Below are 14,249 nucleotides of genomic sequence, written 5' to 3'. Positions count from 1 at the left end.
ACACTTAGGTTGGAGTCATTAAAACTTGTTTTTCAACCACTCCACAATTTTTTTGTTAACAAACTATAGTTTTGGCAAGTCAGTTAGGACATCTACTTTGTGCATGACACAAGTCATTTTTCCAACAATTGTTTACAGACAGATTATTTAACTTATAATTCACTGTATCACAATTCCAGTGGGTCAGAAGTTTACATAGACTTTAACTTCTTGCGTCGAGCAAACCCGTATCCGGGAGCGTAATCATAGCCTCAAGCTCATTACCATAACGCAACGTTAACTATCCATGAAAATCGTAAATTAAATGAAAGAAATATATTCACTCACAAGCTTAGCCTTTTGTTAACAAAACTGTCAACTCAGAATTTTCAAAATATGCTTTTCAACCATAGCTACACAAGCATTTGTGTAAGAGTATTGATAGCTAGCATAGCATTAAGCCTAGCATTCAGCAGGCAACATTTTCACAAAAACAAGAAAAGCATTCAAATAAAATCATTTACCTTTGAAGAACTTCGGATGTTTTCAATGTGGAGACTCTCAGTTAGATAGAAAATGTTCAGTTTTTCCAAAAATATTATTTGTGTAGGAGAAATCGCTCCGTTTTGTTCATCACGTTTGGCTAAGAAAACCCCCCGAAAATTCAGTCATTACAACGCCAAACTTTTTTCCAAATTCATAATATCGACAGAAACATGGCAAACGTTGTTTAGAATCAATCCTCAAGGTGTTTTTCACATATGTATTCAATGATAAATCATTCGTGGCAGTTTGGTTTCTCCTCTGAAGCAAATGGAAAAATACACGCAGCTGGAGATTACGCAATAATTTCGACGGAGGACACCAAGCGAGCACCTGGTAAATGTAGTCTCTTATGGTCAATCTTCCAATGATATGGCTACAAATACGTCACAGTGCTGCAGACACCTTGGGGAAACGACAGAAAGTGTAAGCTCATTCCTGGCACATTCACAGCCATATAAGGAGACATTGGAACACAGCGCCTTCAAAATCTGGGGCATTTCCTGTTTGAAAATGTCATCTTGGTTTCGCCTGTAGCATCAGTTCTGTGGCACTCACAGATAATATCTTTGCAGTTTTGGAAACGTCAGAGTGTTTTCTTTCCAAAGCTGTCAATTATATGCATAGTCGAGCATCTTTTCGTAACAAAATATCTTGTTTAAAACGGGAACGTTTTTTTATCCAAAAATTAAAAGAGCGCCCCCTATATAGAAGAAGTTAAAACAGCTCGGAAAATTCCAGAAAATTGACTCAAATGATGTCAATTAGCCTATCAGAAGCTTCTAAAGCCATGACATAATTTGAGTCAATTGTAGGTGTACCTGTGGATGTATTTCATTGCCTACCTTCAAACTCAGTGTCTCTTTGCATGACATCATCGGAAAATCAAAAGAAATCAGGCCTCAGAAAAAAAAATTGGACCTCCATAAGTCTGGTTCATCCTTTCCAAACGCCTGAGGGTACCACGTTCATTTGTACAAACAATAATACGCAAGTGTAAACACCATGGGACCACGCAGCTGTCATACCGCTCAAGAAGGAGACGCGTTCTGTCTCCTAGAGATAAATGTACTTTGGTGTGAAAAGTGCAAATCAATCGCAGAACAACAGCAAAGGACCCTGTGAAGATGCTGGAGGAAACAGGTACAAAAGTATCTATATCCACAGTAAAACAAGTCCTATATCGGCCTAACCTGAAAGGGCGCTCAGCAAGGAAGAAGCCACTGCTCCAAAACCGCTATGAAAAAGCCAGACTACAGTTTGCAAATGCACATGGGGACAAAGATGGTACTTTTTGGAGAAATGTCCTCTGGTCTGATGAAACATAAATAGCAGTGTTTGGCCATAATGGCCATCGTTATGTTTGGAAGGGGAGGCTTGAAAGCTGAAGAACACCATCCCAACCGTGAAGCACGGGGGTGGCAGCATCATGTTGTGGGGGTGCTTCGCTGCAGGAGGGACTGGTGCACTTCACAAAATAGATGGCTCATCAGGAGGGGAAATTATGTGGATATATTGAAGCAACAGCTCAAGACATCAGTCAGGAAGTTAAAGCTTAGTCGCAAATGGGTCTTCCAAATGGACAATGACCCCAAGCATACTTCCAAAGTTGTGGCAAAATGGCTTAAGAACAACAAAGTCAAGGTATTGGGGTGGCCATCAGAAAGACCAGACCTGAATCCTATACAACATTTGTTGGCAGAACTGAAAAAGTGTGTGCGTGCAAGAAGGCCTACAAACCTGACTCAGTTACACCCAACTTATTGTGGGAAGCTTGTGAAAGGCTACCCGAAACGTTTTTAAAGGCAATGCTATCAAATACTAATTGAGTGTATGTAAACTTCTGACCCACTGGGAATGTGAAGAAAGAAATAAAAGCTGAAATAAATAATTCTCTCTACTATTATTCTGACATTTCACATTCTTAAAATAAAGTCGTGATCCTAACTGACCTAAAATAGGGAATGTTTACTAGGATTAAATGTCAGGAATTGTGAAAAACTGAGTTTGAATGTATTTTGCTAAGGTGAATGTAAACTTCCGACTTCAACTGTGTATATATAGAGTACAGAGTACAGTTGGACTTCTCACTTCAGCAAACAACGGAAAAGAGGGGTGCTCAACAACATGACAACAGTGGAGGATGGCGGGAAGAGCTATAGAAGGACAGGCTTATTGTAATGGCTAGAATGGAACCAATGGAATGGAGTCAAATGTGGTTTCCACATGTTTGATCTGTTTGATACTGTTCCATTCCAACCATTACAATGAGCCCGTCCTCCTCTAGCTCCTCCCACCAGCCTCCACTGAATGACCCAAATCATGAGACGGGCTTACCATGAAAAACTTCCCAAATGAAGAAAGGAGTGGAACACTCAACAAAAAAAAGCACACGTATTTATTTTAGCTCACTTCAATCCATTGTACAGGATGCGAACAGGTGACTGACGTTTCGACGTTAAGCTGACGTCTTCCTCAGAGTGATCTGACCATTGCATTTAGCTCCTATTTGAGACACAACAATGTAAGAAAATAATAATGCTAATATTTCAGTATGTCCTTAGACACTGTGGATCCTAAGGGGCTAAACAATGATTTTTCACTGTCCTCGTTTCTATAATGTTGTTGCCTTGATTTTGGGGGTCTCTGTGTCTCCGGATTCACAGACACCCAAATATCATCTATGCATGTTTTGAAATGGCCGATTGATTAATGAGACACACTATTTCTCTTATTATTACTATTATTTTGTGCAATAATTTTCCATTTACCTTGCAGCATATTATTATTTTCTGACATTGTTGTGTCTCATTGTGCCACGAGGCTATTTGCAATGGTCACGTCACTCTGAGGAAGACTATCATGTTGAAGTAAGACCCAGATGCAGACAGTGTAGAAGTAAAGAGTTTATTACAACCACAGGGGCAGGCCTAATGACAGGTCAAGGCAGGCAGGGGTCAGTAATCCAGAAAGGGTGTAATGGGTCCAGAACGGCAGGTGGTCTCAGGGTCAGGGCAGGTAGAACAGTCAAAACCGGGTAGGACTAGAAAACAGGAGCAGGAAAACAGGCAGGAGCAGGGAAACAAACGCTGGTAGGTTTTACGAACAAAACTAACTGGCAACAGACAAACAGAGAACACTGGTATAAATATACAGGGGATAATGGGGAAGATGGGTGACACCTGGAGGGGGGTAGAGATCAGGGTGTGACAAAGACGTCAGCTTGACGTCGAAACGTCAGTCACCTGTTAGCATCCTGTACAATGGATTGAAGTGAGCTAAAATAAATCAATCTATGCTTCTTTCTTTTTAAACCTCAAAATAGTATTTTTGGATGTTTTTCTTGGTAAGCCCTTTTCATATATAGAGTTTGTTTTTGTCTTGGTGAACACTTATTTGTGATGTACATACTGTATAGAATAGATGTGGGTGTGTGCATGCTTGATCATTTGGCCCCATGATGGAGTGAAGTTGAATTATTAGAATATCTCGCCTGAATAAGTCAACCTCAGAGTCACTATCACTGTCTCACGACATCATGATACAAATTATATTTTTTGCTGTGTTTTGTTTGTGCTCACAACAATGTCATAATGTTCCTGGATAGGGCTTTTGTAATTGACGTGGCTATTAGTTATAATCTCAGTGAGGCTCTTCAGTAATTACTGCTCTGCTCTGGGAGTCACCAGTGAGAGGTTGTCCTGAGCTATGGATCCACTCTAAGCCAGGACAATGAGGAAATGAAAACAATGAATTGGTTAACATTGTTAAGACACTGGTCATTATGTGTATCTCCCCGAGCACAGAGACAGGCTCAAATTATTGGCCAGCCCTTGCCCGAGGCCACCACAGCCCAGGAAGTCAGCTGATTGGCTGTAATGAGTGGTCTGGGACACTTCCTCTCCCTAGGCCTTTGATGTAAGGGGAGAAGAACTCATCAGAGGAACTCCACCACCCATGTTCTATCAGTCACAGACGGCGTTGGAGGAGGGGTTATTTTTAGTGGGACCTTGACCGTGACCCTGCTCCAATGGTTAGCATGTTCAAACCATCTCTGACCATCTCCTGCGTTCTGGCTGCTACTCTAACTTTGGGAGATTAGTGATGATGGACCCCTGTGAGGAGTAGCGGGGGCTCCCTTCCTGCATTCTGGGGAAAAGCATGGTTGTTTTGAGTTGAGATGGAGCATGGAGACTTTGCTGTGCACCTACTACCCTGTTTTTAAACTAGAGGAATGGTGAGATGGTGTTACAGACCCCCTCAGGCCATGAAACAAGGCAGATTTCCTCCCCTGTTCTTTTTCTCTAGAGTTATAGTTCTCTTCTACCCAGGTGGTTTTTCCTTGCTGCTGATTTTGGTGTGTAGGTCGGTGCTCCCAGAGTGTTCCCTGCACTGTGTGTGGTGTGTGTGTCATTGTGTCCCAGTCAAGACATTTCTCTCTCTCTCTCTCTCTTTCTCTCTTAGGCATTGTGTTATTAGAATGATCTCTGTGTAGTGGGTGCTTTTCTGCTGACCATGGGACATTTTGGGGAGAAAAACATTGAGAGAGAAGAGATACAGCACAGTGAGGTCTGAATATATCAAGACCCTTCTTTGCTTTCTATCTAGGTGCAGATGATATTATGTCATGGTTTCCCCTTTTCTACCGGTAACAAAAGTTCTGCAGGGCAGGAATTAAGATTTAGAGAATATATCTTTGTTTATCATTGTATTTCCTTCTGCATCGTCATACTCCATGACTACTGTTTCTCCCCATCAACTGCTGTGCTGTTCCTTGTGTGTTGATATCCCACTGGGCACACACTAGTTGAATCAATGATGTTTCCACGTCATTTCAATGAAATTTCGTTGAACCAACGTGAAGTTGACGTTAAATTGACATCTGTGCCCAGTGGGATGTGTGAGCAGACCTGTCCTCTGTAATAGCTCACCGTGACCTTTGTGTTAATAGAGCCTGGGATCACAGCTCTCTCTCTCTCTCACACACACACACACACACACACACACACACACACACACACACACACACACACACACACACACACACACACACACACACACACACACACACACACACATACACACACACACACACACACACACACACACACACACACACACACACACACACACACACACACACACACACACACACACACACACACACACACACACACACACACACACACACACACACACACAGGAGAGCAGGAGACGGGCCTGACACAAACCTGCTTGCTCTCTGTAAGCCTGTGCATATTTGTCCAGGCTTTTCTGTGAACTAGGAGAGGAAAATACCTTTCATTTAAACACGTTTGCATTCACTCAGGAATGTCAACAACCAGTCCCCTGGTTCCTTTCTTTGTGTTTGATTATGTGTGTGTAAGCGATCCACGAAATGGAGAGAGAGAGTGTGTCTGTGTGCATGTCTGTATGTCTGTGTGTGTGTATATGTTCCATATTTCTTGACTTAATTGCAGCCTGGTATTGAATAATGATGACACAGGGGTGACATCAGTCATTGAAGGGAAAAGAGGATGGCATGGCTGGGACCATAGGGTGTGAGGTCTGTCCTTCGGTGGCATGATATACTGGTGACTCACTGTACCAGATCACACTTGGTGTACTCTGTGTCCAGGACTCCTCCCTCTCACCCCTCTCTATGCTGCTGCTAAACCAATGGTCACCAGCCCTAGTCATGGTGTATAATAGGGTGTGCAGGCTTTTGTTCTAGCCCAGCACTAAGAACAGGAGATTCAGTTTAACAAGCTCTTGCAACTCTCCAGGATCTCTCATAGCCATGTCAATCACATGCACGTAGTGCTCCAGTCAAACATGCAGCACAGTAAACTAAGACCACACACTAATGAAATAGGATCATCCAGGGGTCCAATTGCACTCTGTGTCTTCCATTGAGTCTTTGTCTAATGTCCATCCTGGTTGCTGAGGTGCTCTAGTATTCTGTGTGCAGTGCGTGAAGGTTGTGTCTTCTTGTCTGAGATGAGTATGGAGAATGTGTCGCCACCCGCCACTTCTCTTCTGGGCTGAATGCAAAGTGACCAGTGATCCACAGCCCTCAATATGCGGAGGTTCAAATATCTAAGACCCTGCCATGCCACCTGCTCTCCCTTATTTAGGAAATGATGTCTCCGCTAACTCAGCTAGCACTCTATGCGTGTGTGCGTGTGTGTGTGTGTGTGTGTGCGTGCGTGCACACAAGTACTGTAGAGCTGCAATGCTGCTATTATTGCCATCAATTAACAGACAGAAGAAGCTGATGGTAAACACATATTATACTATGGGCTGTACTATGGGCTGTATTATGGGCTGTACTATGGGCTGTACTATGGGCTGTACTATGGGCTGGACTATGGGCTGTACTATGGGCTGTACTATGGGCTGGACTATGGGCTGTACTATGGGCTGTACTATGGGCTGTATTATGGGCTGTACTATGGGCTGTACTATGGGCTGTACTATGGGCTGTACTATGGGCTGTACTATGGGCTGGACTATGGGCTGGACTATGGGCTGTACTATGGGCTGGACTATGGGCTGTACTATGGGCTGTACTATGGGCTGTACTATGGGCTGGACTATGGGCTGGACTATGGGCTGTACTATGGGCTGGACTATGGGCTGTACTATGGGCTGGACTATGGGCTGTACTATGGGCTGTACTATGGGCTGTACTATGGGCTGTACTATGGGCTGTACTATGGGCTGGACTATGGGCTGTACTATGGGCTGTACTATGGGCTGTATTATGGGCTGTACTATGGGCTGTACTATGGGCTGTACTATGGGCTGTACTATGGGCTGTACTATGGGCTGGACTATGGGCTGGACTATGGGCTGGACTATGGGCTGGACTATGGGCTGTACTATGGGCTGGACTATGGGCTGTACTATGGGCTGGACTATGGGCTGGACTATGGGCTGTACTATGGGCTGTACTATGGGCTGTACTATGGGCTGTACTATGGGCTGGACTATGGGCTGTACTATGGGCTGGACTATGGGCTGGACTATGGGCTGTACTATGGGCTGGACTATGGGCTGTACTATGGGCTGTACTATGGGCTGGACTATGGGCTGTACTATGGGCTGTACTATGGGCTGGACTATGGGCTGTACTATGGGCTGGACTATGGGCTGTACTATGGGCTCTACAGTGGGGTCCAGAATGATTTGATCCCTTGATAAAGATGAGCAGGTTTTTGGCTAAAATATCCTGCTACTTGGTAACGTTCATGATGCCGTTGACCTTAATAACAAGGGCCCCAGGATCAGTGGAAGGAAAATAGTCCCATAACATCAAAGATCCACCACCATATTTTACAGTAGGGATGAGTTATTCTATGTATGCATTGGGGTATTGAAAACAGTGGATCCAATAATTTTGACCCCTATCTTTTAGTGATTTTATTATTACTTCTTAATTAAAATCTCTTTCTCTGAGCAATTATATTAGTTTAAAATAATATCATTTTCCCCCAAAAAAATTGCATACATGTAACGGCGTTCTTCGTTTGTAGAAAGAGAGTCGGACCGAAATGCAGCGTGGTGGTTACTCATGTCTTTAATGAAAAAAAGTGACGATACATGAAATAACTTAATAAATACAAAAACAACAAACGGAATGTGAAACCTAATACAGCCTATCTGGTGAACACTACACAGAGACAGGAACAATCACCCACGAAAGACAAAGCGAAACTCAGGCTACCTAAATACGGTTCCCAATCAGAGGCAATGAGAATCACCTGACTGCTGATTGAGAACCGCCTCAGGCAGCCAAGCCTATACAACACCCCTAATCAGCCGCGATCCCAAATACTACAACCCAATACGAAATACAATAACATAAACCCCTGTCACACCCTGGCCTGACCAAATATATAACGAAAACACAAAATACAATGACCAAGGCGTGACAGAACCCCCCCCCCCCCCAAGGTGCGGACTCAGGGACGCACCTCAAAACCATAGGGAGGGTCCGGGTGGGCGTCTGTCCATGGTGGCGGCTCCGGCTCGGGACGTGGACCCCACTCCATAAATGTCATAGTTCCTCCCCTTCGCGTCCTGGGATAATCCACCCTCGCCGCCGACCATGGCCTAATAGTCCTCACCCAGAACCCCACAGAACTGAGGAGCAGCTCGTGACTGAGGGGCATCTCGGGACTGAGGGGCAGCTCGGGACTAAGGGGCAGCTCGGGACTGAGGGGCAACTCGGGACTGAGGGGCAGCTCGGGACTGAGGGGCAGCTCGGGACAGGGGCAGCTCGGGACTGAGGGGCAGCTCGGGACTGAGGGGCAGCCCGGAACTGAGGGGCAGCCCGGAACTGAGGGGAAGCCCAGTACTGAGAGGAAGCCCAGTACTGAGAGGAAGCTCAGGTAGGTAGTAGGCTCCGGTAGATCCTGGCTGGCTGGCGGATCTGGAAGATTCAGGTTGACTAGCAGATCTGGAAGATTCTGGTTGACTAGCAGATCTGGAAGATTCTGGTTGACTGGCGGATCTAGCTGCTCTATGCAGACTGACAGCTCTGACTGCTCCATGCAGGCTGACAGCTCCTTGCAGACTGGCAGCTCTTTGCAGGCTGACAGCTCTGACTGCTCCATGCAGGCTGACAGCTCCTTGCAGACTGACAGCTCCTTGCAGACTGACCGCTCCTTGCAGACTGACAGCTCCCTGCAGACTGACAGCTCCTTGGAGACTTACAGGTCCTTGCAGACTGACAGCTCCCTGCAGACTGACAGCTCCCTGCAGACTGACAGCTCTGACTGCTCCATGCAGGCTGACAGCTCCTTGCAGACTGGCAGCTCCTTGCAGACTGGCAGCTCCTTGCAGACTGACAGCTCTGGCTGCTTCATGCAGACTGACAGCTCTGACTGCTTCATGCAGACTGACAGCTCTGACTGCTCCATGCAGGCTGACAGCACCCTGCAGACTGGCAGCTCTTTGCAGACTGGCAGCTCCCTGCAGACTGGCAGCTCCTTGCAGACTGACAGCACCCTGCAGACTGGCAGCTCAGGCTGCTTCAAACAGGCAGGAGGCTCCGGCAGCGCAGGAGAGGAGGAAGGCTCTGGCTGCGCTAAACAGGCGGGAGACTCCGACAGCGCAGGAGGGAAGGAAGGCTCTGGCTGTGCTGAACAGGCAGGAGACTCCGACAGCGCAGGAGGGAAGGAAGGCTCTGGCTGTGCTGAACAGGCGGGAGACTCCGACAGCGCAGGAGGGAAGGAAGGCTCTGGCTGTGCAGAACATGCGGGAGACTCCGACAGCGCAGGAGGGAAGGAAGGCTCTGGCTGTGCTGAACAGGCGGGAGACTCCGACAGCGCAGGAGAGGCGAGGCGCACTGTAGGCCTGATGCGTGGTGCGGGCACTGGTGATACTGGAGCGAGGACACGCACAGGAAGCCTGGTGCGGGGAGCTGCTACCGGAGGACTGGTGTATGGAGGTGGCACAGGATGTGCAAGGCTAGGGATGTGCACAGGAGGCCTGGTGCGTGAGGCTGGCACCAACTTCACCAGCCGACTAACACGCACCTCAGGACGAGTATTGAGCGCTAACTCAGGTGCCATCAAATCCCCGACACGATCCGTCGGACGAATATGATATCTATAGCACCAAGCTAGCAACTCCCTCATTACTCTCCACTCCACTTTCCCCATTAACTCCTTCACAGTCTCATCTTCGCTCACCTCTAACACCGGCTCTGGTTCTGGTCTCCACCTTGGCTCCTCACGATAAACAAGGAGAGTTGGCTCAGGTCCATCTCCTGACTCAGCCACTCTCCCTCTGAGCCCCCCCCCCAATACATTTTTTGGGGTGACTCTCGGGTTTCACTCTGCGCCGCCGTGTCTGTTTCTCCAACTCCATTCGCCTATAGCCTTCTTCGCACTGCTTTAGCGAATCCCATGCGGGCTACTACACTCTCTCTGGGTCGGCCGCCCACCTGTCGATTTCTTCCCACGTCGTATACTCCATGCCATTGCTGTCCATAACGTCCTCCTTTCGCTTTTCCTGCGGTCACTGCCTGTAACCACGCCGCTCGGTCCGTATGTGGTGGGTGATTCTGTAACGGCGTTCTTCGTTTGTAGAAAGAGAGTCGGACCGAAATGCAGCGTAGTGGTTACTCATGTCTTTAATGAAAAAAAATGACGATACATGAAATAACTTAATAAATACAAAAACAACAAACGGAACGTGAAACCTAATACAGCCTATCTGGTGAACACTACACAGAGACAGGAACAATCACCCACGAAAGACAAAGCGAAACTCTAAATACGGTTCCCAATCAGAGGCAACGAGAATCACCTGACTGCTGATTGAGAACCGCCTCAGGCAGCCAAGCCTATACAACACCCCTAATCAGCCGCGATCCCAAATACTACAACCCAATACGAAATACAATAACATAAACCCCTGTCACACCCTGGCCTGACCAAATATATAACGAAAACACAAAATACAATGACCAAGGCGTGACAACACAATTATTTATTTGATACTTATTTGCTCATCTTCATCAAGCCATCCAATCATTTTGGACTCCATAGTATATTAGGAGACCACAGAACTGTTTACGCCTCAAATAGATCAAAGGAGGCTATGCACCCTGCTTTATGCCAGGATTACAGAAGCGTGGAAAATGCAACTGGAATAATATTGACGATGTTGATATTGTGAGAAAATGGATTTTGGCAGGCGCAGAATGTGTTCCCCTACAGCATTTATCTCCACAGCTTTCATGTAAACACACACACTCCAGAAGAAGGGAGCTTCACCTTCACACGATAGACCGTGGGGAATGAGAGAGGGGCCTGACTTGCGTGCGTGTTTGTGTGTGTGTGTGTGCGTGCGTGCGTGCGTGTGTGTGCAGGTGTGTGTGTCTTGCTACATTGAGGCATTGCATTCAACTTGTCATCTTAAACAATAAGGAGGAAATATATTTCATTCTTGCCAGGCTGAAATGTACACACATAAACCCTGTAATCCTACAGTGAAGGACCTCACTTCACACACATCCCACAACCCGCACTTGATTTAGTGATGATACTGATTCTTTGACGCACAGTTGATGATGATGGAGTATGTGTCGCTGTGGTTCTCTATCATATTAGAGAGAGATGATCCCATCTGAAATACACACACACAGATCCTGGTGATGATGAAGTAGCTGTGTGGTTGTGTATCGTGTTTGAGGAAGCTGGTTCTTCCCTTAACATATTAGGAAATGCTGAAGGCTCTCATTTCCCTGATTAAAGACCCCGATCTCTGAGTAGGACACACGCTACATCCTTAATCCCATCCCACCGGATGTGTGTGTGTGTGTGTGTCTGTGTCTGTGTCTGTGTCTGTGTCTGTGTGTGTGCGTCCGTGTGTAGCACATGGACGCAAAATGTACTCCTCAGTCATAAATGTCCATGTTTGCGCCGCCTCATTAGCTAGCTTGTGGCGCAATCGGTAGAGGCGCTTGAGGGAGGACGGTCACGTGTGTTTGTGAAGCAGAGATCCCGGGTTTGAGACGGGTATGTGCCGAATCCGGAGGAAGTGGTACTCGCTAAGCAAGCGGTGTGACGTCCTTTACACATACGTGTGTGCATGTGTGAGTGAGCTTTGCCTGCTGCATATCACCATGACAACAGGCCTGATGGAGAGGACCGTGTTTGTTGTGTTATATGTACGTGTGTGTTTATGAAATAGAGAGAGATAGAAAGGGGGGATCTAACAAGCTATCTGTACATCCTTCCAGTCTTGAGTGGGCTATTTATACTGATTATGTTAACAGCAGGCTAACTAAGCTACAGTTCTAGGCCTCTATCTGTCTGGATCAGTGTGTCTGTGTCTGAGAGCAGAGTGGATGACTTACAGCCCATATTGACACTGCTCAGCCCTGGAAGGTCCATGTACGGTCCAGGGTGTCTTTATGCAGCTCTATGGGAATAAATAAGCTGTAAATGATCTATAACCAATGTATTACCTTTGACCTAATTACATATTTTTTTGTAGTACTAGTAGTTTATTTCATTTGTACATGTAAGTCGTACTTGGCAGCTAAAAGCTGAACTGCAGTACACAGCACATACAAGTAAACAAAAAAATAATAGAACATTGCTTGAAATGTAAAACAAGCAAGCATCAAGTCTCTAGCTTCAGAGGGTGCCTGCGTTTGGTGAAGGCATCTACCGGTATTCTGCTGGCAGCCGGCTTGGATGGCAGCTGAGTTGGATGGTAGGGACAGTGTTGGTAATGATGGTGGTGATGGAGTTAGCTCGCTGGAGTTGTTCTCAGACAAGACATTGTTCTCGTCTTTCCTCAGCTCTCTCGTAACTACTGGACGACTCCTCCACCATCGATGTGTAGCACCCATTTGGGTGATGCTTCTTCTGCTGCCGATTTGGCCGCTTAAAGCTCACCACACATCAGTCCAACGTATGAAGTCACCCTCAACCAGTGCAGGGCTGTGTATTATTCAACGATTCAGAGAAACCCCACAGATGAGAGAGGAGTCAGAGAGCAGAACACACTCCCATTTATATGTTCTGTGGCTCTGCTGACATAGTCATTAAGGACGCAATTTGGAGATCCAAGCTATTCCTTGAGAGAAGTGGAAGTTTTACAGATGGATCCCTAACTCTTTAATTCTCCCTCCCTGTCTTTCTCTCATTCTCTCTCCCTGTCTTTCTCTCATTCTCTCTCCCTGTCTTTCTCTCATTCTCTCTCCCTGTCTTTCTCTCATTCTCTCTCCCTGTCTTTCTCTCATTCTCTCTCCCTGTCTTTCTCTCATTCTCTCTCCCTGTCTTTCTCTCATTCTCTCTCCCTGTCTTTCTCTCATTCTCTCTCCCTGTCTTTCTCTCATTCTCTCTCCCTGTCTTTCTCTCATTCTCTCTCCCTGTCTTTCTCTCATTCTCTCTCCCTGTCTTTCTCTCATTCTCTCTCCCTGTCTTTCTCTCATTCTCTCCCCCTGTCTTTCTCTCATTCTCTCTCCCTGTCTTTCTCTCATTCTCTCTCCCTGTCTTTCTCTCATTCTCTCTCCCTGTCTTTCTCTCATTCTCTCTCCCTGTCTTTCTCTCATTCTCTCTCCCTGTCTTTCTCTCTTTCTCTCTCCCTGTCTTTCTCTCATTCTCTCTCCCTGTCTTTCTCTCATTCTCTCTCCCTGTCTTTCTCTCATTCTCTCTCCCTGTCTTTCTCTCATTCTCTCTCCCTGTCTTTCTCTCATTCTCTCTTCCTGTCTTTCTCTCATTCTCTCTCCCTGTCTTTCTCTCTCCCTGTCTTTCTCTCATTCTCTCTCCGTCTTTCTCTCTCCCTGTCTTTCTCTCATTCTCTCTCCCTGTCTTTCTCTCATTCTCTCTCCCTGTCTTTCTCTCATTCTCTCTCCCTGTCTTTCTCTCTCCCTGTCTTTCTCTCATTCTCTCTCCCTGTCTTTCTCTCTCCCTGTCTTTCTCTCATTCTCTCTCCCTGTCTTTCTCTCATTCTCTCTCCCTGTCTTTCTCTCATTCTCTTGAATAGATGCAGATCTACATGTATAACTCGGATGACTTTGACAGCCTCAGTGCTGCAATACGTCAGAAGAGGATCATTGCAGTGATGTCGGTCTTCTTTCAGGTGAGAACATTTGTCTTGTATTTTTGGCTTCTCACTCATAGGGTTTTGATATGACCTTATAACAATCTATATGGCCCATGGAACAACACATTGACTCACTCTAAATCAATGCACAT

The 14,249-nt window shown here is 46.2% G+C and overlaps 1 protein-coding gene across 3 annotated transcripts in view; it reads left to right on the top strand.

Moving 5' to 3' along the window:
- LOC109896944 (receptor-type tyrosine-protein phosphatase gamma) overlaps window positions 1-14,249 on the top strand; it is a 317,719-nt gene that overhangs the window by 227,591 nt on the left and 75,879 nt on the right. For all 3 annotated transcript variants that reach the window (XM_020491414.2, XM_031806855.1, XM_031806938.1), the window contains exon 5: window positions 14,038-14,133. In XM_020491414.2, the coding sequence (XP_020347003.1) occupies window positions 14,038-14,133 (96 nt within the window). The remainder of the gene's footprint in view (window positions 1-14,037; window positions 14,134-14,249) is intronic.

Source organism: Oncorhynchus kisutch, linkage group LG1, assembly GCF_002021735.2.
Source record: "Oncorhynchus kisutch isolate 150728-3 linkage group LG1, Okis_V2, whole genome shotgun sequence".
Taxonomy (NCBI): domain Eukaryota; kingdom Metazoa; phylum Chordata; class Actinopteri; order Salmoniformes; family Salmonidae; genus Oncorhynchus; species Oncorhynchus kisutch.
Note: the sequence above shows the minus strand (reverse complement) of the source record. Positions and strands in the feature narration are given on the sequence as shown.